This window comes from Zeugodacus cucurbitae, chromosome 2 (assembly GCF_028554725.1).
Source record: "Zeugodacus cucurbitae isolate PBARC_wt_2022May chromosome 2, idZeuCucr1.2, whole genome shotgun sequence".
NCBI classification, from domain to species: Eukaryota; Metazoa; Arthropoda; class Insecta; order Diptera; family Tephritidae; genus Zeugodacus; species Zeugodacus cucurbitae.
This window is the reverse complement of record NC_071667.1, coordinates 57,405,306-57,430,494: the sequence shown is the minus strand read 5'-3', so window position 1 is coordinate 57,430,494 and position 25,189 is coordinate 57,405,306. Positions and strand designations below refer to the sequence as shown.

The 25,189-nt window shown below is 32.3% G+C and overlaps 1 protein-coding gene across 3 annotated transcripts; it reads right to left on the bottom strand.

Annotated features, from left to right (window-relative positions):
• Positions 1-385: 385 nt before the first annotated feature.
• On the bottom strand, positions 386-24,960 carry LOC105209548 (carbonic anhydrase 2). 3 transcript variants are annotated; one of them, XM_011179985.3, is made up of 5 exons: positions 24,709-24,960; positions 7,896-7,970; positions 1,558-1,716; positions 1,018-1,475; positions 386-952 (listed from the first exon to the last, which is right to left on the bottom strand). In XM_011179985.3, exons 1-5 carry the CDS (start codon positions 24,734-24,736, stop codon positions 755-757), a joined length of 918 nt encoding a protein of 305 aa, XP_011178287.1. In that variant the 5' UTR covers positions 24,737-24,960; the 3' UTR covers positions 386-754. The 3 variants fall into 3 exon arrangements, with proteins under 3 accessions (XP_011178287.1, XP_011178288.1, XP_054091396.1); XM_011179986.3 differs by lacking the exon at positions 24,709-24,960 and adding an exon at positions 8,151-8,292; XM_054235421.1 differs by lacking the exon at positions 24,709-24,960 and adding an exon at positions 8,185-8,206.
• Between the last annotated feature and the right edge of the window lie 229 nt (positions 24,961-25,189).

Sequence of the window (25,189 nt, the reverse complement as noted above, 5' to 3'; positions counted from 1 at the left end):
TGGGGTTGGAAGGGATGCTTATGGATATGCCTACTGTCGGGTAGTTTCCGGCTTACTGATCGCTAGAACAGTTTTCAGGAAAAGGTAGCTCAGAACTACTGTCCTAATCTACTGTAGCCTAATCTACTGCAGTGCGACGGTACCAGCCTTGAGCTCATTCAGCGCACGCTCAAGGTTCTTAAAGACGTTGCCTCACGTTTTTGTCTTTTCGGGATAATTGTTAAAACAACTGACTTACGGTTAATGTTAGAATTTGAGTTTTCTTTTGTTTATTTAAGAGAAACAGAGCTTTGACCCAACCTAAAAAATTTCCATTTAATGTTTAAAAGATTTTTGGTAAAAATACATAATTACTTACTCTTTCAAAAAATTTGTAAAACAACACTTTCCATCAACATCAATATTGCTTTAGCTTTTTATTATTTGACTAGGACAACGATTTTACACACATAAATAACACATAGACATATACAATACATAAATACAAAGTGATTGTATGTAACAGTGAGATGCCACCCGAACTTAAATATAATAACGCGTATACATACATATACATATAGTATAAACATTTAAAAGCTAGATTATTTAGTTATGACACAGTTTTGAAATTTCCAAATTTCTAAGCGATTAATATTAAATTAAACAAAAATATTTTGTTCATTGTCACTTTGTTTGCAGTTACAATTATGGCCAATCATAAGAAATATCGCACAACTTTCCTTTACTGAAAACTAAACTTAACGGTTGCAGTGCTTTACAGTAATTTCGCTGCGATCAGCATAAAGAATAGGCTGCCCAGAGAGAGTTGTAGCGGACTAGCCGCATCTGAGACGCTCTTCTCTCCCTCCGGCAACACCACTATCACTGGACGATTATTGAGCTTTTGTAAATCGCGATAATTATTCTTCAAAGTACGCTTTTCCTCATAGTGCACCTCCTTGAAACTGTCAACCTAGTTCCATAAAAAAAATACATAATAACAAAAAAGTTATTTAATTTCAACACAAAAGTACGCACCTGCTTCAAAGTGACTGGGAATGTTTCGCTCAACACAATCCAGGTTACCGCCTCAGCGCAAGAGGGCGTAGTCAGTGAACCGCCATAAGTCATGTAACCATTGAGTTTGGGGAAGAGTTGACGCACAACAAATGGCTTCTTCATGCGCACGGGTTCATTCATTTTGTCGTAGTCCTTCACATCATCCAAGTAATCGATAATTTGGTCGATAGCTTCATTGCGCTCATTCGATACATGATAGAGTACCGCTATAACAGTTAGACCATCCTTGAAATTCGACGCCATTGTGATATTGGCGTAACGCTTGTTGCGACTCACTATGTGCGCCTCGAGTGGGTAGCGCACCTTGTTGATGGTGTGCTCGGACCACCAATGCAAGTGCACCTGCTCGACAACATATTCGTCTAGCAATGGACCACCTTCCACCTCCATTTCATTGTTAAAGTTGGCCAGTTGAACTGTGCAATAGAGATTAGATGAGAGATATTTATTGATTTCTATATTTAAGAGATAAATAAATAAATACAGTTAGTTACTCACTGGAATGTCCGTTATTCACGATTGTTACACCGCTTTGTTTATCATCGAAGTTATCAAGTTTGAGTTCGTCAAACACACCCTTCAATGATTTCGTTATGCTCAGATCGATGGGACTTTGACGAGTGCCAGTATCACAGATGCCACCCCAACTTGGAAAAGCTGTAGTAAGATTAGTATGAAAAAAATGAGGAAAAAAATATTACACTGAAGATTTTGGTGAATTTGTATGAGAACTATATTTATACTTTCTCTACAAAACGAACAGAACAGGGAGCCTATTTCAAAGGCCTGTTCCTCTAGCTATAGTTTTGAATTTTTTTTTCTTTCAAACTAGTACTTAGTATAACTCTGCCAATAAGGGCGAAACCGAAATATATATTAGTATGTCTTCGTTTCGCTAATGCTCTCTTCGTTTAGTTTGAGTTCTGCACTCTTGTCAAAAAATTTAATCGTGAAAGTAACAACAATGTTGTCTAATTGAACTCGATAAAGGAGAGTAGTTACCTCATTAAAGTGTTATAATTTCTTTCTAATCTATCTCTTATTACATACGCCAGTTGTTTGTTCGATTCGCCACTTCCTAGTAATTACAACTAATTACAATTTAATCTTCTTAACCATTCACTGCTCTGCCTAATAACCAACATTTTTCACCTGTCACAAAGTTTGAATAGAATTAGGAATTATCATTTATTTTGTTTTACAAGTAATTAGCGGTAATTACGAACTCAATTACACGAAATGTAAAAACAATTCATTATCTCTCTGTGATTATTGATGTTAAAATAGAACTTTGTTTTAGCATTTTCTATGTAAATAGCATTTTTCTGGTTTTTGAAATGTTCTGAGAAACTTTTACTTATCTGAAAGAATTTGATATTGATCAACTGCTTAACTTGTGCTTACATTCTAAGGGAACTTCTTCTCAGGTTTGTAGCTTTTTAACAAGATCTTCCCCAAATAGTTCTCATGCACGAGGTGTGTTCAAAAAATAACGGGAATTTTCGTTTTTTGAAAAAATACCTATTCTGTAGTGTATATTAATGTTGTCGCTCTAAAATAGTTCCAATTCGATATTATGCACTTATGTCAGCGTTTCTTGCAATCGTCGAAACACTTCTCAAACTCGGTATTTGGGATATTGACACCGATTTCTCGTATACTTATACACCAACTTTATTGCTTAATTTTTGGGAATAAGTTGGAAATTGATACAATTCCCGTTATTTTTTGAACACCCCACGTATTATATATTAAAACAAGTAAGGAGGGGCTAAGTTCGAGTGTAACCGAACATTATATACTCTCGTAATTTATTTATTTAATTTTATTAATATAACACACAATTTTAGCCACACATTCGTCATAAAGTCCATTAGGAAACAAAAATCAGTATATACAGTATATGGGGCTGGGTAATTCATGGACCGATTTCACTATTTTTGTCACCTAGCTACATTCTATCCAAGATTATATGCTCACTAAATTTTGCTGATATATCTCACATACCAACCGATATATATGGTGAAAAGTCCAATGGAAGTTTCAAACCCCAAATATTAGATACATGGGAGCTAAGGGAAGTTATGACCCCGATTTCATTCATTTTTGGCACGGAGTCATATAATTAGAAGAAAAATGTTCCCTCTCAATTTCTTAAAAATATCTAAGAGACTTACTTATATTTTCGGTAACAAATATATTAGAAGCAATGAGGTCCTCATGTTCGATACATGGGGCTTTGAAAACTTATGGTACGATTTCGACGGTTTTTAGAAAGGCGATGCCTCTCTATAAATGTAGTATTTCTGATAAGTTTTATTCCGATGTCTGCACTAGTTCTTACTTTATATATTGTAAAGTAAACGATTCAGATCGTCCTCAAAATTCAGGGTGTATGGAAAGTAGGCCTATTTAAACAACATATCATTGGGATGCAATGAAAATATCACAAACCGAATTTCGTTGAAATTCGTCCAGCAATTTCGGAGATATAGTTTTTGACCCATAAGTGGGAGCAGCCACGCCATATGTTTCTACTGTTTTTTCTTAGGGAAGTAGTAGTTTTCAAAATAAACTTTGTATGGGGGGTAGGCGTGGTTATGATCCGACTGCTTCCATTTTTGAAATATATAAGAAAGTGACTAAAAGAATCGACTATAGAGAGTTTGGTTGACACAGCTTTAATAGTTTACGAGATATGTACAAAAAACTTAATATGAGGGGTCACGCCCACTTTCTCCCAAAAAAAAAACAAAACAATACATCCAAATAATCCCCTTCCTAGTACGATCCTTTGTACCAAATTTTACTTTTATAACTTTATTTGTGTCTTAATTATGGCACTTTATGTATTTTCAGTTTTCACAATTTTGTGGGCGTGGCAGTGGTCCGCCCATTCTTCGAAAGCACCCTTCTTATGCTGCCAAGAAACACGTGTACCAAGTTTCATAAAGATATCTCAATATTTACTGTGCAGTTACAGCTTGCACAGACGGACGGACGGACGCAGGACATATAGACATCCGGATTTACTCCCGTAGCAACTTTGTTGCGAGGATATAAAAATAAATTTTTCACAACCAAGGGGTTTCAAACTTCGCAAGGTTCTTTAGAAATACCCTAAGATATTATATTCCATTTAGTAAATTTTTCTGCAATTGAAATTCGAACCATGGCCTAACCACGTAATAGACACCCACATACTACACTCGAAAGCTTCAAATATTCATAAAAATCATGTACTAAGAAAAATTGCGAAGCTCTCAACTATACTATAAATATGAACTAATTAATATTAATGTGCCGGACACAACCTTCATACATAGTACATACGAGTACATACGAGTACATACTCTAAACATGTGTAGTGTGTCCATTTCAAGCAACTAATTCTTCAATTACACACAATTCATGCCAACAAGCGTGTCTACTTAGTCTTCGCATAAAATTTGTACACTCAGATTACCATTTTAAATCACATGAATTGCTCCAAATAATTTGCAATTTCACTAAACACTAGACCACTTTAAGCGCTGGCAGCCAGGTGACGGACAGACTGACCAGCTCCTACAGGTGTCATTGCCCGACCCATGCGGCAACAACAAAAACAACAGCGTTGAATAAATAAAAAAATAAAAACACTTTCTCAAATTGCGCGAATTAAGCAAAGAAACGAAGACGCATGTAGAGCCGCAAGGGCATTTTATTCATACTAAAATACAGACATACATATTTACATATATACATATGTGAAAATGAAAATATATGGGCTAATTTTGTAATTGCACAGTTGACAATAGCCGCACAGTCTATATAATAACAGTAAAAATTTTTTTGAATGGGCATTTCGCTGGCTCGCTAGTCTCCCGGTGTATGTCATACAAATCACCATCAGTATGTATGTATTTACATACATATGTATGTATGTATGTATGCACGTAGTTTATAATGAGGGGTGGAGCAATTTAGCAATTTACGCGCCAAACCCCAGTATGTCCACAAATTGTAGGAATTTAAAGTGGCTTAAGCATGAATTGCACGGTGACAATGGTGGATGAGGTGATCAAATGTGTACAATTGCAAGCGTAGCATCAGGCACGTATGCATATTAGGGTGGTTCATAAAAATTTTAATTTTTTTACATTATGTCATCTTCAAAATAGTTAATTCCTGCTTAAAATATAATATATTTAAATGTTGATTTTGGTATTGGGAGTTGTTTGGCGAGTTCCACTAAATAACTAGATAACTCTAAAAAGACTCCAAATTTTAATTTTTTTTGTTTTTTTTTTTTCATATAATTCTTTATTTATTGAATCTGCTCTTTGGAGCCTAACAATAAGTTATAAAATCTTAATTCTAATTAAAACTAGACAAGCTCAACCAATTGATTGAGTTGTTTTGGTGAAACGTTGCTCCTCAGTGTGCTGGCATATCTCTTCTTTTTAGACGTGATTGATTACAAGAATGTAATAAAGCATTAGCCAATGGGTTTGGGTGATCGCGGAGTTTAATTTTAAATATTTTTTTTACCAAAAATTTTTATTTTTGTTGTGACACATCACTTTTTTTCTTCTGAAAGCTAAAGTTCAATAATAATGTTTCTATTTCCCTGAATAGAAAATATTTAAAGTAAAAATAAACCGAAAATCACCGTGAACCCTTGCTTGTAGGCAATTTCATAACAAAATTAACATTTTAACGATATTTTTAAACTAAAATCTGTCTATTTTTTATTTCATTCATTTATTTAAAAAAAAATGTTATCGGCTTCCAAAGGTCGAAAACCATTCTAAAATGTAGATTTTAAATGTATAGTTGGCAAAAAATAAAATAAAATTTAGAATGACTTTTATTTAGCCCAAGGGTTTAGGGGTAGTCAGGATTTTCAAAAAAATCGATTTTTTTTTTGCATTTGAAGTTGTTCCGATAATTACTTTTCGTATTATTCGACTCCAAAACGCTAGTGTGAATCTTGAAATGTGTTTTTCTCAAAACTATGTTTTTGAACTGGTGACAACGGTAACTCGGTAACCGCTCAGTAGATTTTAATGAAATTTATACCGCTTTTGTGATGTGATTGGTGTTGGAATCGATTAGCCGGTTATAGCCGAATCGATGAGAGCACGCCACTCCTCTCTTTCCTTCGCAGTTCGGCGCCAGTTGAAGATCCCAAGTGTAACCTGGTCGCTCTCCACTTGGTCCCTCCAACGGAGTGGAAACCTTCCCCTTCCTCGGCTTCCTCCGGCGGGTACTGCATCTAACACTTTCACAGCTGGAGTGTTTTCGTCCATACGGACAACATGACCTAGCCAGCGTAGCCGATGTCTTTTTATTCGCTGAACTATGTCAATGTCGTCGTATAGCTCGTACAGCTAATCGTTCCATCGTCTGCGGTATTCGCCGTTGTCAATGTTCTGAGGACCATAAATCTTGCTCAAAATTTTCCTCTCGAAAACTCCTAATGTCGTCTCATCAGATGTTGACATCGTCCACGCATCTGCACCATAAATCTGGACGGGAATTATAAGCGACTTGTAGAGTTTGATTTTGGTTCGTCGAGAGAGGACTTTCTTATTCAATTGCCTACTCACTCCAAAGTAACACCTGTTGGCAAGAGTGATTCTGCGCTGGATTTCAAGGCTGACATTGTTGATCTTGTTGATGGTGGTTCCCAGGTGTCAACAGTGACGTGGGAGCCAAGACGCGAATGCGCTGACTATTATGACCCATTCGCTTCGCTTCCTTAACCAGACGGTAAAAAGCAGAACAAACGGCTGTACACTCTTATAGAAGAATGTACCTTCTCTATTTAGCTCTGAAGCTCGTATTATTTTTTTCAGCATCAAGTTAAAGAAGTCACACGATAGAGAGTCACCTTGTCTGAAGCCTCGCTTGGTATCGAACGGCTCGGAGAGGTACTTCCCAATCATGACGGAGCTTTTGGTGTTGCTCAACGTCAGCTTACACAGCCGTATTAGTTTTGCGGGGCCCTTTTAGAATATATAATAATCCAGGGCCTGATCGAAGCTTTTTTTTCAAAAATCCGATTTTTTAAACTGTTAATTTTTTCCCGAAAATCTATAAAAAGAAATTCCTAAGGACGGCATTTTGTTTTTGAAAAAAAGGGACTTCGTTCAGGCCTATTTATAAAACCATTTTTTCTTATCCGATTGATCTTAGATGAATCTCCAAGGATTTATGATTGTCACAGCAATAACTTTGGAAATTATATTTTTTTTTTCAAAATTTCGTGACTTCAAGCCAAAGTAACATGATTTAATAGCAAAAACAACTGAAATTCTCATTTCTTCGTGTCCCTGAATACCCCTAACCCCCTAAATTTTTAATAAATTATGGAAAATCGTTTAAAATCACTACTTAAGGAAATTGAAGGAAAAGTATTTCAGAAAAATGTGTTCATAAGCTCTTCAGTGGGCGTAACTGTAGAGTTTAGTTGAAGCTAACACACTTTGAATTTGAATTTTTGAAACCTTCGAATTATTTCCCTACTACATACATATATGGCATATGTTTTATGATTTTGATATTCTTTCTGCACTTAAGGACCACCCTAATATTCACTAATATATTATATATGCATGTACATATGTCTACATGCTTAGTGCTGGTACTACTCTTAAAACCTCTTTGTTTATTAAATAATAAACAGACTCATCATACACTATCAAATTATTAACATTTTCGGCACAAATTTCATTTTTGGTACATTACAATTGACTATACAATGCCACAAGTGCGTCAAATTGAGTGGTCACTTATGTGATTAAGCTACTTAGAATAAATATTTCAATTCAAATTTATGCCACAATTACCTTCATCTAAATCTCGATCGGGATAGCTCCAATGTGAAGCCTCTGTGCGCTGCAGACCCAAAAGTAGTAGAAGCGCTGTAAATAGAGAATTAAATCATTTAAAAAATCATTGAAAATATTATTCACAAAATATTCAACTAATTTTTTTTTGCACGGAAATGGCATTACGCAAATGTTAAAATACACAAAAAAAATGCGAAAAGAAAAAAAATTGCATGGAGACATCATAAAATGCACTGGCATTGCACAATTTACCGAAAAGTATACGAAGCATTCAGCGATTTTTCACCTTTCATAATTCGCTTGAAAATTCACTTTAATTGCCGGTAATAAAAGTATTGCCAAATTTTCACAAAAAAAAATATATAAAAAATACAAAAACAAATATGTTTGTTAGTATGTCTGTGCACGCCGCCGCCCTTTCGAGTTTCATAAGCGATTTCGTGTTGATTTGAAGCGCGCCGATGTTTGAAAGAGTGTGCCACTTCCGCGTCACGACGACACGCCAACAACGTCCGTCAGCTAGCTAGCTGTGCAGCGAGCAAGTGAATGATCAAGTGTTGCCAAAATGAATGGTGTGCAACAAGTGATACACATTTCTAGCGTCCGAAGGTGCATTCCAGGTGGAATAGATGTGTTTTGGAAATATTTAAAGCTTTTCTTAATATGTTTCAGTCAAAGCTTACAATGTTATATAAGGTGCCTTCAGTATAAGATGTCTTGAAAAATTTGAGGCCTTGAAAAGACCGGTTGACAGAAAGCATTGATTCTTCGCTTGATCTTAAACTCATTTTCAATTTATTTATCTTTAGTATCTCCACCGTAGAAGTTAAGTAGGACTCGATCTCATTTGAGTATTGGGACTATGATGAATATACTGACAAACTTTTAAGAAGACGAGCTTCAAATCAGAGTTAAGAGTTCAAATTATGTTGAACCCGATCTCATTTGAATATGAAGACAATTAAGACAAAAACGTTTAAGGAATAGAGCTTCAAATTACATTAGAACCAATTTTAACTTCATTCCCCGAGCTTATCCAACTAGTAACTTCCTTCAATATGATAAACAATTCATTTAAGTTGTCTCTGAGAACGTCTCTATGGGACTCTAATTGTAGTTTATATGGATTCTTGTTACTTCTTTGCTGATAGAAAAAATAAGATAATATGATATAGAAAGAGTAGAATCGGATCAAATTAAACCAGGGGTATTCCGAATAATCGAAAACCGGATAATCGACGTTCTGATAACTGGAATTCCACTGTAAATATGAAAAGCCTGTGGACAAACATTTTATTAGACATTGAGGAGACGACCGCAGATGTGAAGTCCAACTCTATTTAGAATAAATCCCACCACTCATTTACTTTAAACCGTTTCTTTAGTAAGAAAAAAATATATTTCTTGTTGAACAAAAATCTTTATAAAGTTCCATCATTTCGGTGCTAGCTCAGTTCGGAGTTAAGAAAATTCCCATCTTCCATGATACGTATCTTGAGAGATTTAAGAACGCTTTAGCATAAGTAAATTGCTATTAAATTTGTGAATGGATACACCGAAAGGATGGTGTCTGGTAATCGGAGTGGATCTGCACTTTAATATATTCGGCGTTTCGAAAACTATTTGGGACATTACAATAACAAACTTTTTTCTTTGATCGAAATTTTTTTGTTATTATTTTTCAAATTGGCAGCAAAAAATTATCTCGCCGGTCTTTGCATGCTCAGTAAAAATTGCCTAGGGCCATTCTGCTTGGAATTACCCTTGTAAAGTGATCTCCATATAGCATGCATAATATTATATAGACAGTATATTACCGATAATTTTGCCCACAATTACAGCAATTGATACTAATGGTGTTTTTAGTTGTGCCTTAGTAACTTCTCTCATCGGAATAAGACAAGCATCTAGTATATTATTTTCATATTAGCGACATATTATCCGACTTCTACTGTACCCACACATTATATGCACGCTATTGCCAATTCGCCACTGGTCTTCACTAAAATTAGACGCCGCCGAGCGCACAACCTTGCACTTGATAGCCCCGATTCAGGCGCGAATCCAAGTGACGCGCCGTTGTCTACCATTTAGATTTATTAATTTGCTATTGTTTTTGTTGCATGCAACAGCTGCCACTTGGCGCGTACGTGCAAATTGTTGCTGCTGCTTTGGTGCACATGCCGCACACAGCGCTTGACGGCACACTTTGCACGACACACGACTACTAACTCGAGTGTAGGGGGCAATTGAAAATTATAAATAAAAAATAATAAAAAATTAATATTATTTACTTTTGTTGTTAGTTAAAGGAAAAATGTAGACGCTGTAATAAATTTAAAATTTTTCAATGCAACAAAATACACTTGAATTTTGGAGTCTTCGTGGCGCGGAATTTTTACGTCGCTTTGCTGGGGAAAATTTTGTTTGATCTCATTCACACAAATAATTTGGACAGAAAAATTTACAACATTTCTAACAAATATTGTATTGAAGATTAGTAAAATTTTAAAATATTTTTAAAATCAGCCAAATCTTATTTGAAAGAGAAAAAGTATTGAAGGTCACAGACAATTTAAATATATCGAATACAATAGAATTAAGGCTGCGGAATATTAGAGAAACAATCGATATAAGCAACGATGGTCAAACTGACCTTAAGATTATAGGTAAAGATGGTGACCCTAAGTTCTATCGAAGGATAATATAGATCCGATCTCATGCGAGTGATGAATCGATAGAAACTTTTCGAAAGAATATAATCCTTCCTCCTGAAACAATTTCGACGCCTTTTTCAAAAATAGATAAAGATCAAATCTTTTGGAATCCCTGATTATTCTAAAAACAGAATGTCAATATGTTTGCTTATTCGAAGAACCTATGTATCAGCAACTTGACCAAACATCTTTGTTTTAAAGTATAAACTAGAGTATATACAAAATCGGACTAATTGAAATCAGAATAGTCATAAAAAGAGAGAGAGAGAGAAGATAGTTATGATTGTTCCAAAAATCTTCATATCATTAAGCAAACTATAAATTTGAACTTTGTCATAAATGAAAAAAGAATGCTTCAGAAAAAGGCAAAATACCGTCGTAATCTAAATAAAAGTAGAAATTTTATAGTGAGAGTAATAATGTCAAAAACATATTTTTTGTTTCATTCCGAAATTGTTTCATCAAAAGTGCATGAAGAACCTAAACCATCTCAATTAAAACAAGAAAAAACAGATGCATTTCTTTTAGTAACTATGTGTTTAAGCAAATCTAAAGACGTAAGAAAAAATAAGTAAAAAAAAAACGAAAACATTTTACTAATTCTTTTTAGCCGGGTTGTTTGCTAGAAACATTAAAGTTATTAGTTAATCGATCTGAACAATTTCTTCGGAGATTATATTATTACTTTAAGCAGTAATCCATGTCAAATTTCGTGAAAATACCACATCAAATGCGAAAATTTTCCATACAAGCCATTGATTCCGATCGTTCGGTTTGTATGGCAGCTATATGCTATAGTGAACCGATCTGAACAATTTTTTCGAATATTAAATTATTTCTATGAACTCACACCAAATTTCGTGAAGATATGTAGTAAAATGCGGAAGTTTTTCATACAAGCCCTTGATTCCGATCGTTCAGTTTGTATGGCAGCTATATGATATGGTGGTCCGATATCGGCAGTTCCGACAAATGAGCAGCTTCTTGAAGAGAAAATAACATCTGCAAAATTTCAAAACGATATCTTAAAAACTGAAGGACTAGTTCGTATATATACAGACGGACAGACAGACGGACATGGCTAAATCGACTCAGTTTAACATACTGATCATTTATATATATACTTTATAGGACCTCCGACGCTTCCTTCTGGGTGTTACAAACTTCGTGACAAACTTAATATACCCTGTTCAGGGTATAAATATATGTATGTATTAAACCAACAGTTACACGCCCATTTACAAGTATAAATTAGAAACTAATTAAATTAAGAAATTTTTGCATTTCACATTTTCCCAGCAATTTTCACAATGACATTGCACTTGCTGTGACAGAAATACACTCGCTAAGTAAATAAAATGACTTTCGGTATTTTGCTTGTCATCAAGCTGTCAAAATCTAAAAACGTGACAGTTTAATTGAGCGCTTAACACACTGCAACTGGCAGCAGACAAATGGATAGGCTAAAACTAAACGATGCGTTGAACTTGAAATTTGTGAAACATTTTAGAAAAACATTGCATTACCATAAATACATACATATTTACATATACATACTTATATATACATACGTAGTATACATGTGAGAATTCACTTACGAGTCCAATGATTATTGCCCTATTCAAATTGAAATATAATTAAAATGAAAATATTTCAGTTCAAAATAGATTTTACAAATAAACTTTTTGAACAAATTAATACTACAAAATTAAAAAAGTATTTTTTTTTATAATGGTTCCCATAATGTATTAGATTAGAAAAAATTATTTTAAACAGAAAAGTTATGAATCATAAGGTGATAATGAGTGCAACAAGATACAACGTGACTTCGGAAGTGTTAAGTAAGCTAGAATTATAACTCATTAAATACAAACAAAGTCTTTAAGGGGGTTATCTCATGTGAAAATTATTATTTTTTATCGTAAATTGCTTACTTAACATGTATAGAATACGGGAGTAAAGTGATTTTCAGTTATTCGAAGTCGTCTTAAAGATAAAGCAGTTAGAAAACGGAGCTTTCCGAAAACTTCGATTTTCTATAGCAAAAAACCAAAAAAAATTCGCAATTTTTCTTCAAACGTATAACAAAAGTCCAATTTTTGGTATATTCACATAATCGTAGTTTGGTTCAGGCATTTAAGCTTTCAGATTAAAACGCCGCTAACTTTTTCAATTAGATGATTAACTTTAACCAATCAGCCGGAATCGTGGAGGAAGTGCGATCCCATTTTTTCCAGGTGGTGGTGTTCAGAACGCTGTAACTCAAGTTCTCCACAATATTTTTAGCTTAAAATTTATATTTATACTGTCGAGATATATGTTTATAAATAATAAACTATATGAACCATATTTACTGGTCGTAGAAAAAATTCAAAAATGGGATGACCCGCTTTAAACTTGTTTCTCAGGGAAACGAAAAGTACGAAGTCACTAATTCCACAAAAAAAATAGATTAGACATAGCTGCGACAAAATTTTCCTAGACTTCTAGGACTTTCAACAGTCTGGAAATACTCGTAGCCACTACATTCTCTTCCAAATTCTAAAGCACTCTCTCTCTCTCTCTCCTAGTTTTATAATCCAAGCTCAAATATTTTGCATTGAAAACGGTAGTAAAATTGATGACTGCAACGAAATTCTGTAACGCAACGAAATTCCGTCACGCTCACACTACACTGAACGCTACATTGAAAAAGTTAAAACGATTTTTATAAATTCTTTACTTTTTGCTGATTTAAAATAATTAAAAGTAGTAGAAAGTTGCCACCTGTTTGAAAATTTTTAAGTGAAAGATTTGCTAATTTTATAGTAATCACATTAATAAATATATCAAGTTCTTTAGGAAAACTTGAAAATTAAAAATATTTTTTGTGTAGAGAGTTGCCACCTGCAAAAATTATATTGATGAGATCATTATATTGTTGCGGTATGGATCAAATAAAGAGGTTTAAGAAAAAATAGCATCTATTTTGAGCGGTATTATCAATATAATGATCAAATAAATTTAATATTAAAATTTTTTATTCAAAGCACTGATATTTGAGCACACTCTGTGAAAAAATAAATTTGATTATCAGCTTTAGAGTTTATCAATAAGCTATAAATACTAAAATTTGCAGTAGTAATCTTTAATGAATTCGGTGTATACGACACACCCAACCGAGCTTCATTACATAATAGTTCTGCACGCGCAAATTATTATTTTTTCTATATTTATTTCGAATAAGCTGTCATTGTGTGTGACTTACGCCGGTAATGATTTATATTTATGATCTATATTTATTTTAGTGCTTTATTCCATTAGCGACTAAAAATTTTAAGCACATAAAAAAATAGCACATTTCACTCTTATGAAACGATATGTTTTATGTGCCTAGACGTCAGACGGCTGATACTAAATATAATCATATTTTCAAAAATACTTTGCATTTTTTTAATGTCAATATACATACATACATATACACATATGTATACATATGATGTATGTATGTAATAAGATGATGAGCGAACGTCACACTGCTCGCTTGGCCATCTGCCCAACAGCTTGTAGTTTGACACATTTTGCAGAACAAGTATAGATCAGCGAAACCCCCTAAGTAATGCAAAGTATGATATAATTATTAATTGTGGGGGAGCAGCAGCCTACACAAGCGCGAATAAGTGGAATAATGTCTTTTTAAATGCCACAAGTAGAAGTTGAGATCTTTATTACATACAAGTACAAGTTTATGTATGTATGTGTGTGTGTAGTATTTGACATGCAACTGCATGTCAGACATATAAATTTGAATAAATATGTAAATATGTGCATGTGCGTCAATATGTACTATGTTTTTATATGAATTTAAAATGTATGTTGGGTACATAAATATTTGCAAACTGGCGTCTGCTTATCGCTCGTGGCGCACTCAGAAAATAGAAAAAAAAAAATACCAACAATTCGACATGGATGGAATCCATATGTATTTTTGAAGCATCAGCGCCTTTGACTTTTTTTGACTTTCACGAATTTGACAGAAGTGCTGTTGCTCGTTAAATAATATATTTTTTATCTCCTTATAGCTGCGCGCACATAGATTCCTTGCGTCTGTGTTATTTAATACTTGACGCTTATGCGCCTGTGTATATGTATGTATGTATGTATGTATTTATGCAAGCGTGTGCGCGTTATGTGCACTTATGCTTTCGCGATTTAGAGATTTAGCGATTTAGCGACTTATTGGAATTTTCGAAAATAAACAAATGCGTCAAAAATAATAGAAAAAGAGACGCATTGTTGAAGAAATTTTGCCTTAAGACACACATGCTGCTGATGGATAAATTGAGTTTCGAAAAGGATTTGTTTATTTTACGTCAGCAATTCGCCAATATGTTACAGCAGTTAATTATCCGCGTGAAGTTGATAGTTTTTCAATTGAATTGCTTTCGCATGGAATGCAGATGTTTAGTATAAACAAAATTGTCTGACGTTGCGAAAACATTTTTGCAACAATTTAAAGCTGAAAATATTTATTTCGAACTTCTATTTGATGGGGGTGTAATAAATAATAGCAATAAATTTATTGATTTTATTTTACACAAAATTCTTATAAAATACAATCAAATTAAAACTACTGCGTATACAATTTTGGTGGCAAAGCTATACTAAATACCGACTCTGGCGTTCATACGTTTATCTAGGGCAACACGAAAAATACTTGTACTATTTAGGATAGTTCAATTGTATGAACTCCGCTCTCACATATATAGTATATACATATATTCCAGAGAAACTGCGTCGAAGAGTCTGATTATCACGAATAAGACTTGCATGCGTTCGAATCATCCAGCTATGTTCCGATTACTCCCTAACGAACACAATCATCTGAAGCTAAAGCTGAACAGAGAATATAAATTGATCTCAACTAACAATCCCTGATGACGAATCGATCTCAACGGTGTTCTAAACATGATTATTTTTACCACTAATATCTTCAGATGGTGCTTAACAGAAACTTAATTGTACTTTATACAATAAACCCATATCCTTGGTTTATTTATCATAACAAACTGCGCCAGATATTCTGAAATTATTGAGTAAAATAACGAATACTAGACTCTATTGATCATGTTAAATATACGGTTATATTCATCATGTCCAAAATTTTAGACATCTTCGACAGCTTTGTAGTCGATTTCAATCTTTCTTTTGACACTTTCTCCTGATAATACTAAAAGTGATGTTGATACCCTCATAATCTCTGTCACAATTGGAAGCAAACTCTAAAATCGATCGTAACAAAATGAGGACACAATCAAATGAGAGATCGTAAAGAGTTTAAGTGAAAAATTCTGAAAAAAAAAATGTTTAAGCATTTCCAACGCCGGAAGTCCATTTTTTAAACATTAAAAAAAAATTATTTCAAATTCTTACTTTTACAACTATTTTTCTAAAAACAAATATTAATTAATGTGAAAATGAATTTGTTTTCTCATGCAGTTATTCTCAATACACTTTTACATGTATACAAATAAAAATGCATACTAATCGTGTGTTGCTAAGGTAATGGGCAATAAAAATAATGTCTTATCGGTATACACATACATATATATATATATATATTTTAAAATGCGCTAGATCTATGTTATATTTATTTTATTTTTATATTCCATTTAAATTTATATGAATGTTCTCTTTAACTTGCACTTTCAATAAATTATGGGTTCAAAATATTTGTATGTAGTTATGTATGTGTTGAGATTAGATATAACCTAAAAATAGTTTAAATTGTCGCTATTTTTAGTAAACTAATACTTACAAGAAAAAAAAAAACATAAAATTGTATTGGCTCATATATTTATACCTATTTCAGCCAAGTACTCGAATAGGGACTAGTATTGCGCTAAAGCGGAAACAATTTCAATATGATAACTCAAACCAACATTCGATGTAATATTTGTATTTAAAGTTAGTCCCCTTTTGGAACGAAGATCTATTTATGGCTTTGTTGTGCTACAAACATTAATAATGGAAAAAATATATATACAATTTTAAAGAAGTAAGAAACTCATTATTTTCACACCTGAAAAAGGATAATCAATGAGAAATATATATAACAAATGAAACAGTTATATTTAATAATATTGATATTGAAAATACTGAACATTTTTTTCAAAAACATATTTTTTGAAAATATAAAAATATCAGAATATTTGCCGAATATCGAAATCGATAAGTCCACAATCAATGTTAACTATGTGAAGTATATGATGTTATCCGACTATTTGTAAAAAGTGAAATTAACTCATAGCAGACAGGGATATTTCGATCAATATCATATTCCAAACTACTAATTTCAATGTATCTAACAAATTTTGTTAATATTAGTCATTTATTTGAGGTGATATACACATTTGAAACGAAATTATAGGTATCATGTATAAAAAATTTCTTATTTGTCATATTCCAAAAACATGTGTTTTGTCATTTTAGATACAGACGAAACAACGGATAGTCTAGTAGGCATTGGAATTTGATGTTATTTTCGGCAATATAAAATAACTTAAGGGTCACTTTACAGAAGGAGGAATAATAAACTTTTTTTAGTTACAATAAAATACGAGAGAATTAGTTCGCCTTCAAAATTAAATGTAATCGCAAGTAGTTGAAAGTAATCATAAATATTCAATTTATCGAATAGTAAAAGTAGTTCTTAATCAGTTTTATAAGTAATGGGTAACTGATAATTAAAAATAATTCATATTGGAGTTTAATCATTAAATTTACATATTGGTAATGGTAATATGTAATGAATCAGTAATAAGAGTAATTAAAAGTAATCATACACATTCTATTTTTTACGAAAGGCACGATTTTTATCGAATAATATAGGTTATAATCAAAGTAATTGAAAGTAATCAAAAATATTCAATTCAATCAGTAATCAAAGTAATTAAAAGTAATCATAAACCTTATATTTTTTACGAATGGCAAGATTTTTATCGAATAGTATAGGTTGTAATCAAAGTAATTGAAAGTAATCATAAACATTAAATTTCTCGAACAGTAAAATGTATGGTTTTTTATTTGCTTTTAAATATAAGTTATCGCTAATTGACAATTAAGAAGTAGAAATATTTCATAATGGAATTTAAGCATTCAATTAACATATTGGTAATGATAATATGTAATTAATCAGTAATCAAAGTGATTGAAAATAATAATTAAAATTAAATATTTTACGAAAGACAAGATTTTTTCTCGAATAGTATAGGGTCAGCTTAGTTTTTAATTAATTTTAAAGGTAATTGATAATTGATAATTAAAAAAAATTAATAATTACGAACTAACTATTACATTTAATAATCATTACAACCATGTGTGAATGTGTACAATGTGTGAAAAGAAGATACATCTTCATAACTACGGTACACTTAAAAGCGTTTGTCTTACACATTTCATTACATTACAACATTATCGACTAGACTGCTAACACACTTTTTTGTCAGGAAACTCTCTGATAAGAGCCTAAAACATTAACACTTTATACATGAGTAAATACACACTATTATGTGTTATAGATTTAATTTTATGCTTTACTTTTCTTATTTTATTTATTTTCATTTAACATTTCATTTGTTGTTCGCACTCAAGCACTTGAACGAAATTAATTAATCACCCATTGAATTTCTACGCCAGCTAGCTTATCACCACAGTAGTCTACATATGTACATATGTACTTACATATGTTTGTGCAAATTTTACAGTAGTGATAACAAACATATTTGCAAGAACAATGTGATCAATCAAAATTTACTACAGGCTTTAAGTCATAATTCACGAGATTGGCAAGCGATAAATATTGGCAACAAATAGTAAATTGCCACGATTTCACACTCAATTACCCGCGCACATAAATCACTTGGTTTATGGTGTGAAAATCAGGTATTAGCAGGCGATAATCGTCAAAACAAGTGAATTAAATTTCGGTTGTTTTTACTCGCCACAATTCGCCGGTGTTTATGAATTGAAGGTGTATATTAATTAATTGACGGCAGATTTGGCAAATTAACGACGACAATTAGTGTGTCACTGTGGCAAAGTATTTATGGAAAATGCTGTTGTGATTCTATATGGGTGATAAATGGGGTGTCTGGCAGCTGGAAGCGGCATTTCACATGGCACCCATCTTTATTTATTGTTGTTGCCATCACAAATCCACTCATCATCGGCTAATTAACATCGCCCGCATAGCGATGAATTTTCAGCTGTAATTAAATTAAAGAAATTGCCATGCGAATGTGATATTTGTGAAAAGAGCAGTGTTTGGAGTCAATATATACACCTATATATACATATTTACATGTATGTCCATGCATATTTTCCGCTTCGTTTTTATTTTGAGCTTTACCTCAACTATAGCCGTCACATGACCGTCGCTGGCTGACGAATAACGAACGGCGCAACAATGTCCAAAATTATCTTTCGGCGAAACATAAAAATATAAAAATTTTAGCGAGCCATTGGCTATTTTTATGAGCCTTCGATCGATTTATGAGCTCCATTATTACATTATTACCATTTTATATCGAGTAGTGCTCTGCAGACATACATACATACGTACATACACTCACGTGCGATTGCCCTAAACATATTTATTGTCGGATAAATCATATTTTAGATTAAAAAGGCCGGTGTACTTTGGAAATCGCACCACCAGAGCATTTAAGGGGATTTATTGTTCAATTGGGGTGACCAAATGTTACAAAAAATTCCTTCTCAGGCGCGATATTGAGTCATATACAGGTGTGTAAATATAGCATACATTTTTTATTGGATTTGTCATCGATTCTTAAAAACCAGTTGTATGGAATGGCAAAGGTGTTGATCTAATAAGAATTTATTATCAAGAAAAAAGTACTAGTTTTTAATTCGAATTTTCCTTATATGCCTTACTAATATGTTTTCAAAATAAATCTTGAAAATTTTCAATTTCGAATACTGAAATAAATATCCTTTTTCTTCAAACATTTATAAATAACTTGAACTATCAGAAAATTATAAAGTAGGATAATTAATTCCCATCGGTTTCATATATCACTTATCGGTTTAATCGGTTAAAATGATTTCGAAATACTAAACTTTCTTATGAAGGACCTTTAATTTCTTAATCACAGAAAAATCTGAATGAAAAATGTAACAAGACAAAACGTTAACTTCGGCTGTACCGAAGCTAATATACCCTTCACAGGTGCATTTCTTCTAGTCACTATGTGTATAAGCAAATCTAAAGACGTAAGAAAAAGTAAGTAAAAAACAAGCCCTTGATTCCGATCGTTCAGTTTGTACGGCAGCTACATTCTATAGTGAACCGATCTGAACAATTTTTTCGGAGATTAAATTATTTCTATGAGCCCTTGATTCCGATCGTTCAGTTTGTATGGCAGCTATATGATATAGTGGTCCGATATCGGCAGTTCCGACAAATGAGCAGCTTCTTGGAGAGAAAATAACATCTCCAAAATTTCAGACAGACAGACTCAGTTCAACATACTGATCATTTATATATGTATACCCTTTATAGGGCCTCCGACGCTTCCTTCTGGGTGTTACAAACTTCGTGACAAACTTAATATACCCTGTTCAGGATATAATAATTAACCTTTTTCACGATATTCTGAAACCAAATAACGCCAAAAGTTCTGGGTAATTTCCGATTCATTAACCAAACCACTTGAATGTCGGATAGTCTTATTATTATTATTTTTTAATTCGTGTAAACAGTTGTTTTTTTTTGCAGTCAACTTACACAATACTTGTTATCTTTAATAATCTCATTACTTTCGCTACTAATATGTACTTTAAGCATAATAAGTACACTTTAAGATTGAGATATTATCTACATTAATTCAATATAATGTTATATAGGTAATATTATCTATATACAGGGTGATATACATTTATATATGTATCTATGTAAATACAAATTGGTTTGACCAGAAATTACTTTACATATTACTTCTGGAGAACCAAATGAAGGTTCCCAAATAATTTTAATTTCTGTATGACGGTTCCTCACCGCAACCCTTATAAATTCTGAGGTTATCTTTTATGAGATATACGTTTTTTAGGAACAATAGAAATGTACCTTTGATCTAATACCGTTATGTCTTCTTAAGTACTCTGATAGACTGCTTGTTGATATCCTAAACAGATATAATCGTTTAAACATCGGTAATTGTTATCGATCACTGTCAAGTTTTTCAATTTAAACTGAGCGTTGACAGTTTCAAAAAGTAATAATTTATATTTAGAAAATAGAGATTTTACACTTTGCGATAATGCCAATTATCCAAATTACTGTCAATGCAGTGAATTTGAATTCGAGTTGCTTTCAATTTCTCATAGCAACATCGATAACCTTTTGAGTTGTTCGGTCAGAAGTAACTCAAGAACTGTCATTCGATAAATAATGGCAGCTTTATATTGGTTTGATTGAAGGGATTTCCCAGCGAATACTAATCAATAATAAATTGTTTAACACCTCTTATAACAAATTCGTATATCGATTTTTGCTTCATAATGAATATGAGAGTTTTCGAAAATTATGATAAACTGTTCGAGGTATTATTTCCCAACGTCTTGAGTTACATTTGAACGACAAAAAATTAATAATTCTTCTAACGATGTTCAAAAATACCATATCTTTCTTATATCAATAAATACATAGCATTTAGGAATAGTTTCACACTCCAAGCACTCTTTAAATCATGGTCGGTTTCTTAACTATTGGTCTATAACTTTGCTTCCGCCGTTTTTTTTTTTTGTAAATTTAAGACTTTTTTAACTTAGGACAATTTCACCGTACGTATCCGAAAGCATTCGATGAACCTCAGCCGCACTTTTCTTGGATTTAAAAAAGAAATGCAAAATTTCCGCAAATGTCGAGAATTCGGCTCAAAAAGTGACATTTTCAGTTGAGAATAAGTTTGGGATGCAAACAGATCTCTACAAAATTTTGTTGGGTAAATGTTGACACAAATGTCCAAGATCGATATAAAACGATATAATCGATTTAATCGACCAGTGCTTGACTCTAGAGACATCTATTGGAAAACGGCGGAAGCAAAGTTGTATTGAAAACATGCAGTGTTTCTGGAGTCTTCCCTCTATGATGCTTTGAGATTAGTGACCTTATTTTATCGCAGAACCTCACTTAAACTGAGTTACTCAATACTTAATCATTACAAAAGAAGAAGGAGACTTTCCACCTCCCCTCTCAAGTTTAAACTCCAATCGTTACAATGGAAATAGTATTTTCAAAAAATCGAAAATAAACGCTAAATGCCTTTACAGTTGCATCTGTTAGACCATATTTTCCCAACAAATCGCATAGTTCACTTATTTCTTGTTTGCTTTTGTATTTGTAATTTATGCAAACAGTTGCAGTAACAAAGAAAAATAATTATATTTTCCTCATTTCATTTTCATTGGAGAATAAAACTATTAGGAAGCCTCACTTCAGCGCATGCACGTAGTACAAGTTGCCAAACAAAAACGAGTTTGAGTTTATGATAAATTTAATTTCTTTTGGAATTGTTTTGTTTATATTTTTGCAAAAAATATTTCGTAAAACGTTTTCCTCGAAATTTTCATTACATGCATTAAGTACACACGCCGACATAAAAGTAACCGAAAACTCGACTTCGATTGAAAACTGTGTTGCAAGACAATTAAAAGATGTTTGAGCAATAATAGTTTAACGAAAAAGCTTTCAAGTTATCAACATTAACATTGTTTGTATAACTAGCAACTGAAAATAATTTAGTTAGCAATAACAAAAAATCATTAAAACAGATTTTGATAAGCGAAAAAAGTACATGATAATTTGCATTTTCTGAAAAATGTGAAGTCATCTGTGATATCGAAGATAAGATGCCGAAATATTTAGGGAGAAATCAATATTACGCAAATAGAATTGATGTTCGAACAATTTCTTTTTTTAGAAGTATGCAAATATAGTATAAATTGTATTTCGAACCTAGAAAACCTCAAACTCACTGATTTTCTACTCGCTATACTCAACACTTAAGACCTCAAATTAATAACCCTCTTCGTTTCACCAAACCTCTGCTCGCTTAATGTTCTGATCTCGTGCCAGAAAATACACATTAAACCAACAACAGATTATGAAATATAAAGGTCATAAAACCATTTGCTTTCCAGCTTATTTAGATTATGCCAATCTATTTGATTTATACCAGTTGTTGGTTCGAATCGCCACGCTCTAAAATTTGATAAAGCGAAATCAGCTATAGAGTATTTCGATTCATTGAAAAATCCAGTCACTTTATTAATGAATGTTCTCTTATTTGCTTTGAGAACCCTCAAACTAGCGGTACCCGCCTGAATCGTATAACATTCATTAATCTGAATTTCTGTAATCATTATGTCCTCATAAAAATGGTACATGAAAATTTATTAGCAAAAATGTAGAACACTCTAGTTTAAGTATATAATTAGTGATTAAAGAGTTTAAAATTTGCACTTTTCATTTAGCTTATCGTGACTTCTAAGCACTTATGCTACCGATGTTCGAACGAAGAAAAACGAGTAATCATCGAAACTAATTTACGACATAAAATTATTTAACGATAAGATTAGTTGGTGTTTTGACATTTATTGAGGAAATTTTTGAAATAGTAGACGTACTCAAAAAAGGTCAAAAGTTATGCAAATGGTTATTTTCAGGAAAACTAGTACGGACTTTGGTATATCCCAGGTCATACTAAGTACAATTCAATGACTAGAAATGCAAATAGATATATACGAATAATCGTGAATTGGCCAAGATACTATAAGAAAGAGGTTACTTAATAATGTTTTTTTGAGCGAATATAAAAGTGTTATGTAATATTTTATAAACAAAAGTGGGTATGCCCTCAGCCCAGCAGGCTACGCCACTGCTTGTACATGCTTTTTCCAAAGAAAACAAAATCGAAATCACGCCATTGGATTATTGGATTGGAACACGTTATTCGTGCATATTAAAGTCATATGGCCCTATAGAGGTCATCTCAAAAATTTGGAAAAAGAGGCGTATTTTTCTGAAATTGTATTGGTTATAAGTAATTTATTTAGCAATTTTAGAGAATATAAAAAATAATATGGATATCTAATGAAATGTATTATAAAATTAAAATCCAATATAATGAAGTTGCCATCTGATTTCAAAATCAAAATACATAATAGAAATTACTTAGTAGCCAATAAAGAGTAGATTTTTTCTATATTTTCGATTATTATAGTTAAATTTTTAATAGAAATGTGAACAGAGTTGCCACATTTATGAAATTTTTAAATAAATTTTAATAAAAAATCAAAATAATAATATGTAATAGGTATTAAATTTCTTATTTATTAAGAAATTATTATTGCAAAAAATGGCGTTGCCACTTAATTTTAAAAAGAAAAATTAATAAATATTTTTGAGTTCTCAATAAAAATTTGTTTGCAAATGGGATGATTTTTAAAGCCAAATATTTTCTTTAAATTTATAGTTTTTTTTTATAATAATAATAATTAATTTTTTTGCAAACTACATTTTATGAATGAAAAAAGTATCCATGTAGTGAGTACTTGACAAGTGATGGTCAATTCGTGATTTAAATCTCTACCAAGTGTAAAACTCAAAAATCTCTAGAAACCCTTAAAAATTAATATTCAGTCGTTTAAATGTTGCGATTAAAAAAAAAAAAACTCCTTTTAAATGTCAATTTTGCCATTTCATACTTCTAATTCAACATATTCTATTCATACAAATTCTTTTCCGCTTTTTATAAGAACTAGCCACACAGTGCGTCGTTGGTTTTAAATAAAGCAATAAAGAAGCTCAGCTCTTGATCTTCTCACTTTGTCAATAGCACCAAAAAGAAATTCAACTACAACATTAAGTAAAGCAACTAGTTCGAGCTAGCTAAGACACCGTATACTAATTAATTGATATTAATTATTGCACGCATCTGCAGCTTCATGTTGCAAGTTACATATTTACATACTTACAAGAGAAATAAATACATTGCAATTTGTTGAAAAATAAATAAATTTTCATTTACCAAAGCTGAGAACCACTTTCGCGTGCATTTTGAGTGTTATCCTGTTGTTCGTCCTCCAAAGTTCCAAAATTTCCAGACAAAATTCAAATGAACACTTTTTCAAAATTTAATTTTTTTTTATTTTTTTTTTAGTTTTTATTGAAGAAACACCCTCAGAACACCGCAACAACAATAACAAACAATTAGAACCACTAAATCACCGTCATGTGTGAATTAGTACGGGCGACCAAGCAAACCGTAGCGTTCAAAATCTCAACGATTACTGAACTAAAAATTTTAAAATTGACAAAACCAAGAGCTAGCAAAAATTTTTCGTCATATTGTTGTTTATTGTTTGTTGCACATACACGAGTATGTGTGAATATGTGCGAGGCGCGAAAGAACTGAACACCCGGCGAAGAACACTAGAAAACACGGTGTACCTACTCTACTCAAATAAGTACTAGTATACTCGTATTTGAGTATCGAATAAGCCACGGCC

Bases quoted from the DNA above. Each gene is read 5' to 3' on its own strand.
- LOC105209548 (XM_011179985.3), bottom strand. From the start codon at position 24,736: ATGCACGCGAAAGTGGTTCTCAGCTTTG. The intron at 1,717-7,895 runs GTAATTGTGGCA...ATCTTACTACAG, and splicing joins CGATCGAGATTTAGATGAAG to CTTTTCCAAGTTGGGGTGGC. The intron at 1,476-1,557 runs GTGAGTAACTAA...TCTATTGCACAG, and splicing joins CGTGAATAACGGACATTCCA to TTCAACTGGCCAACTTTAAC.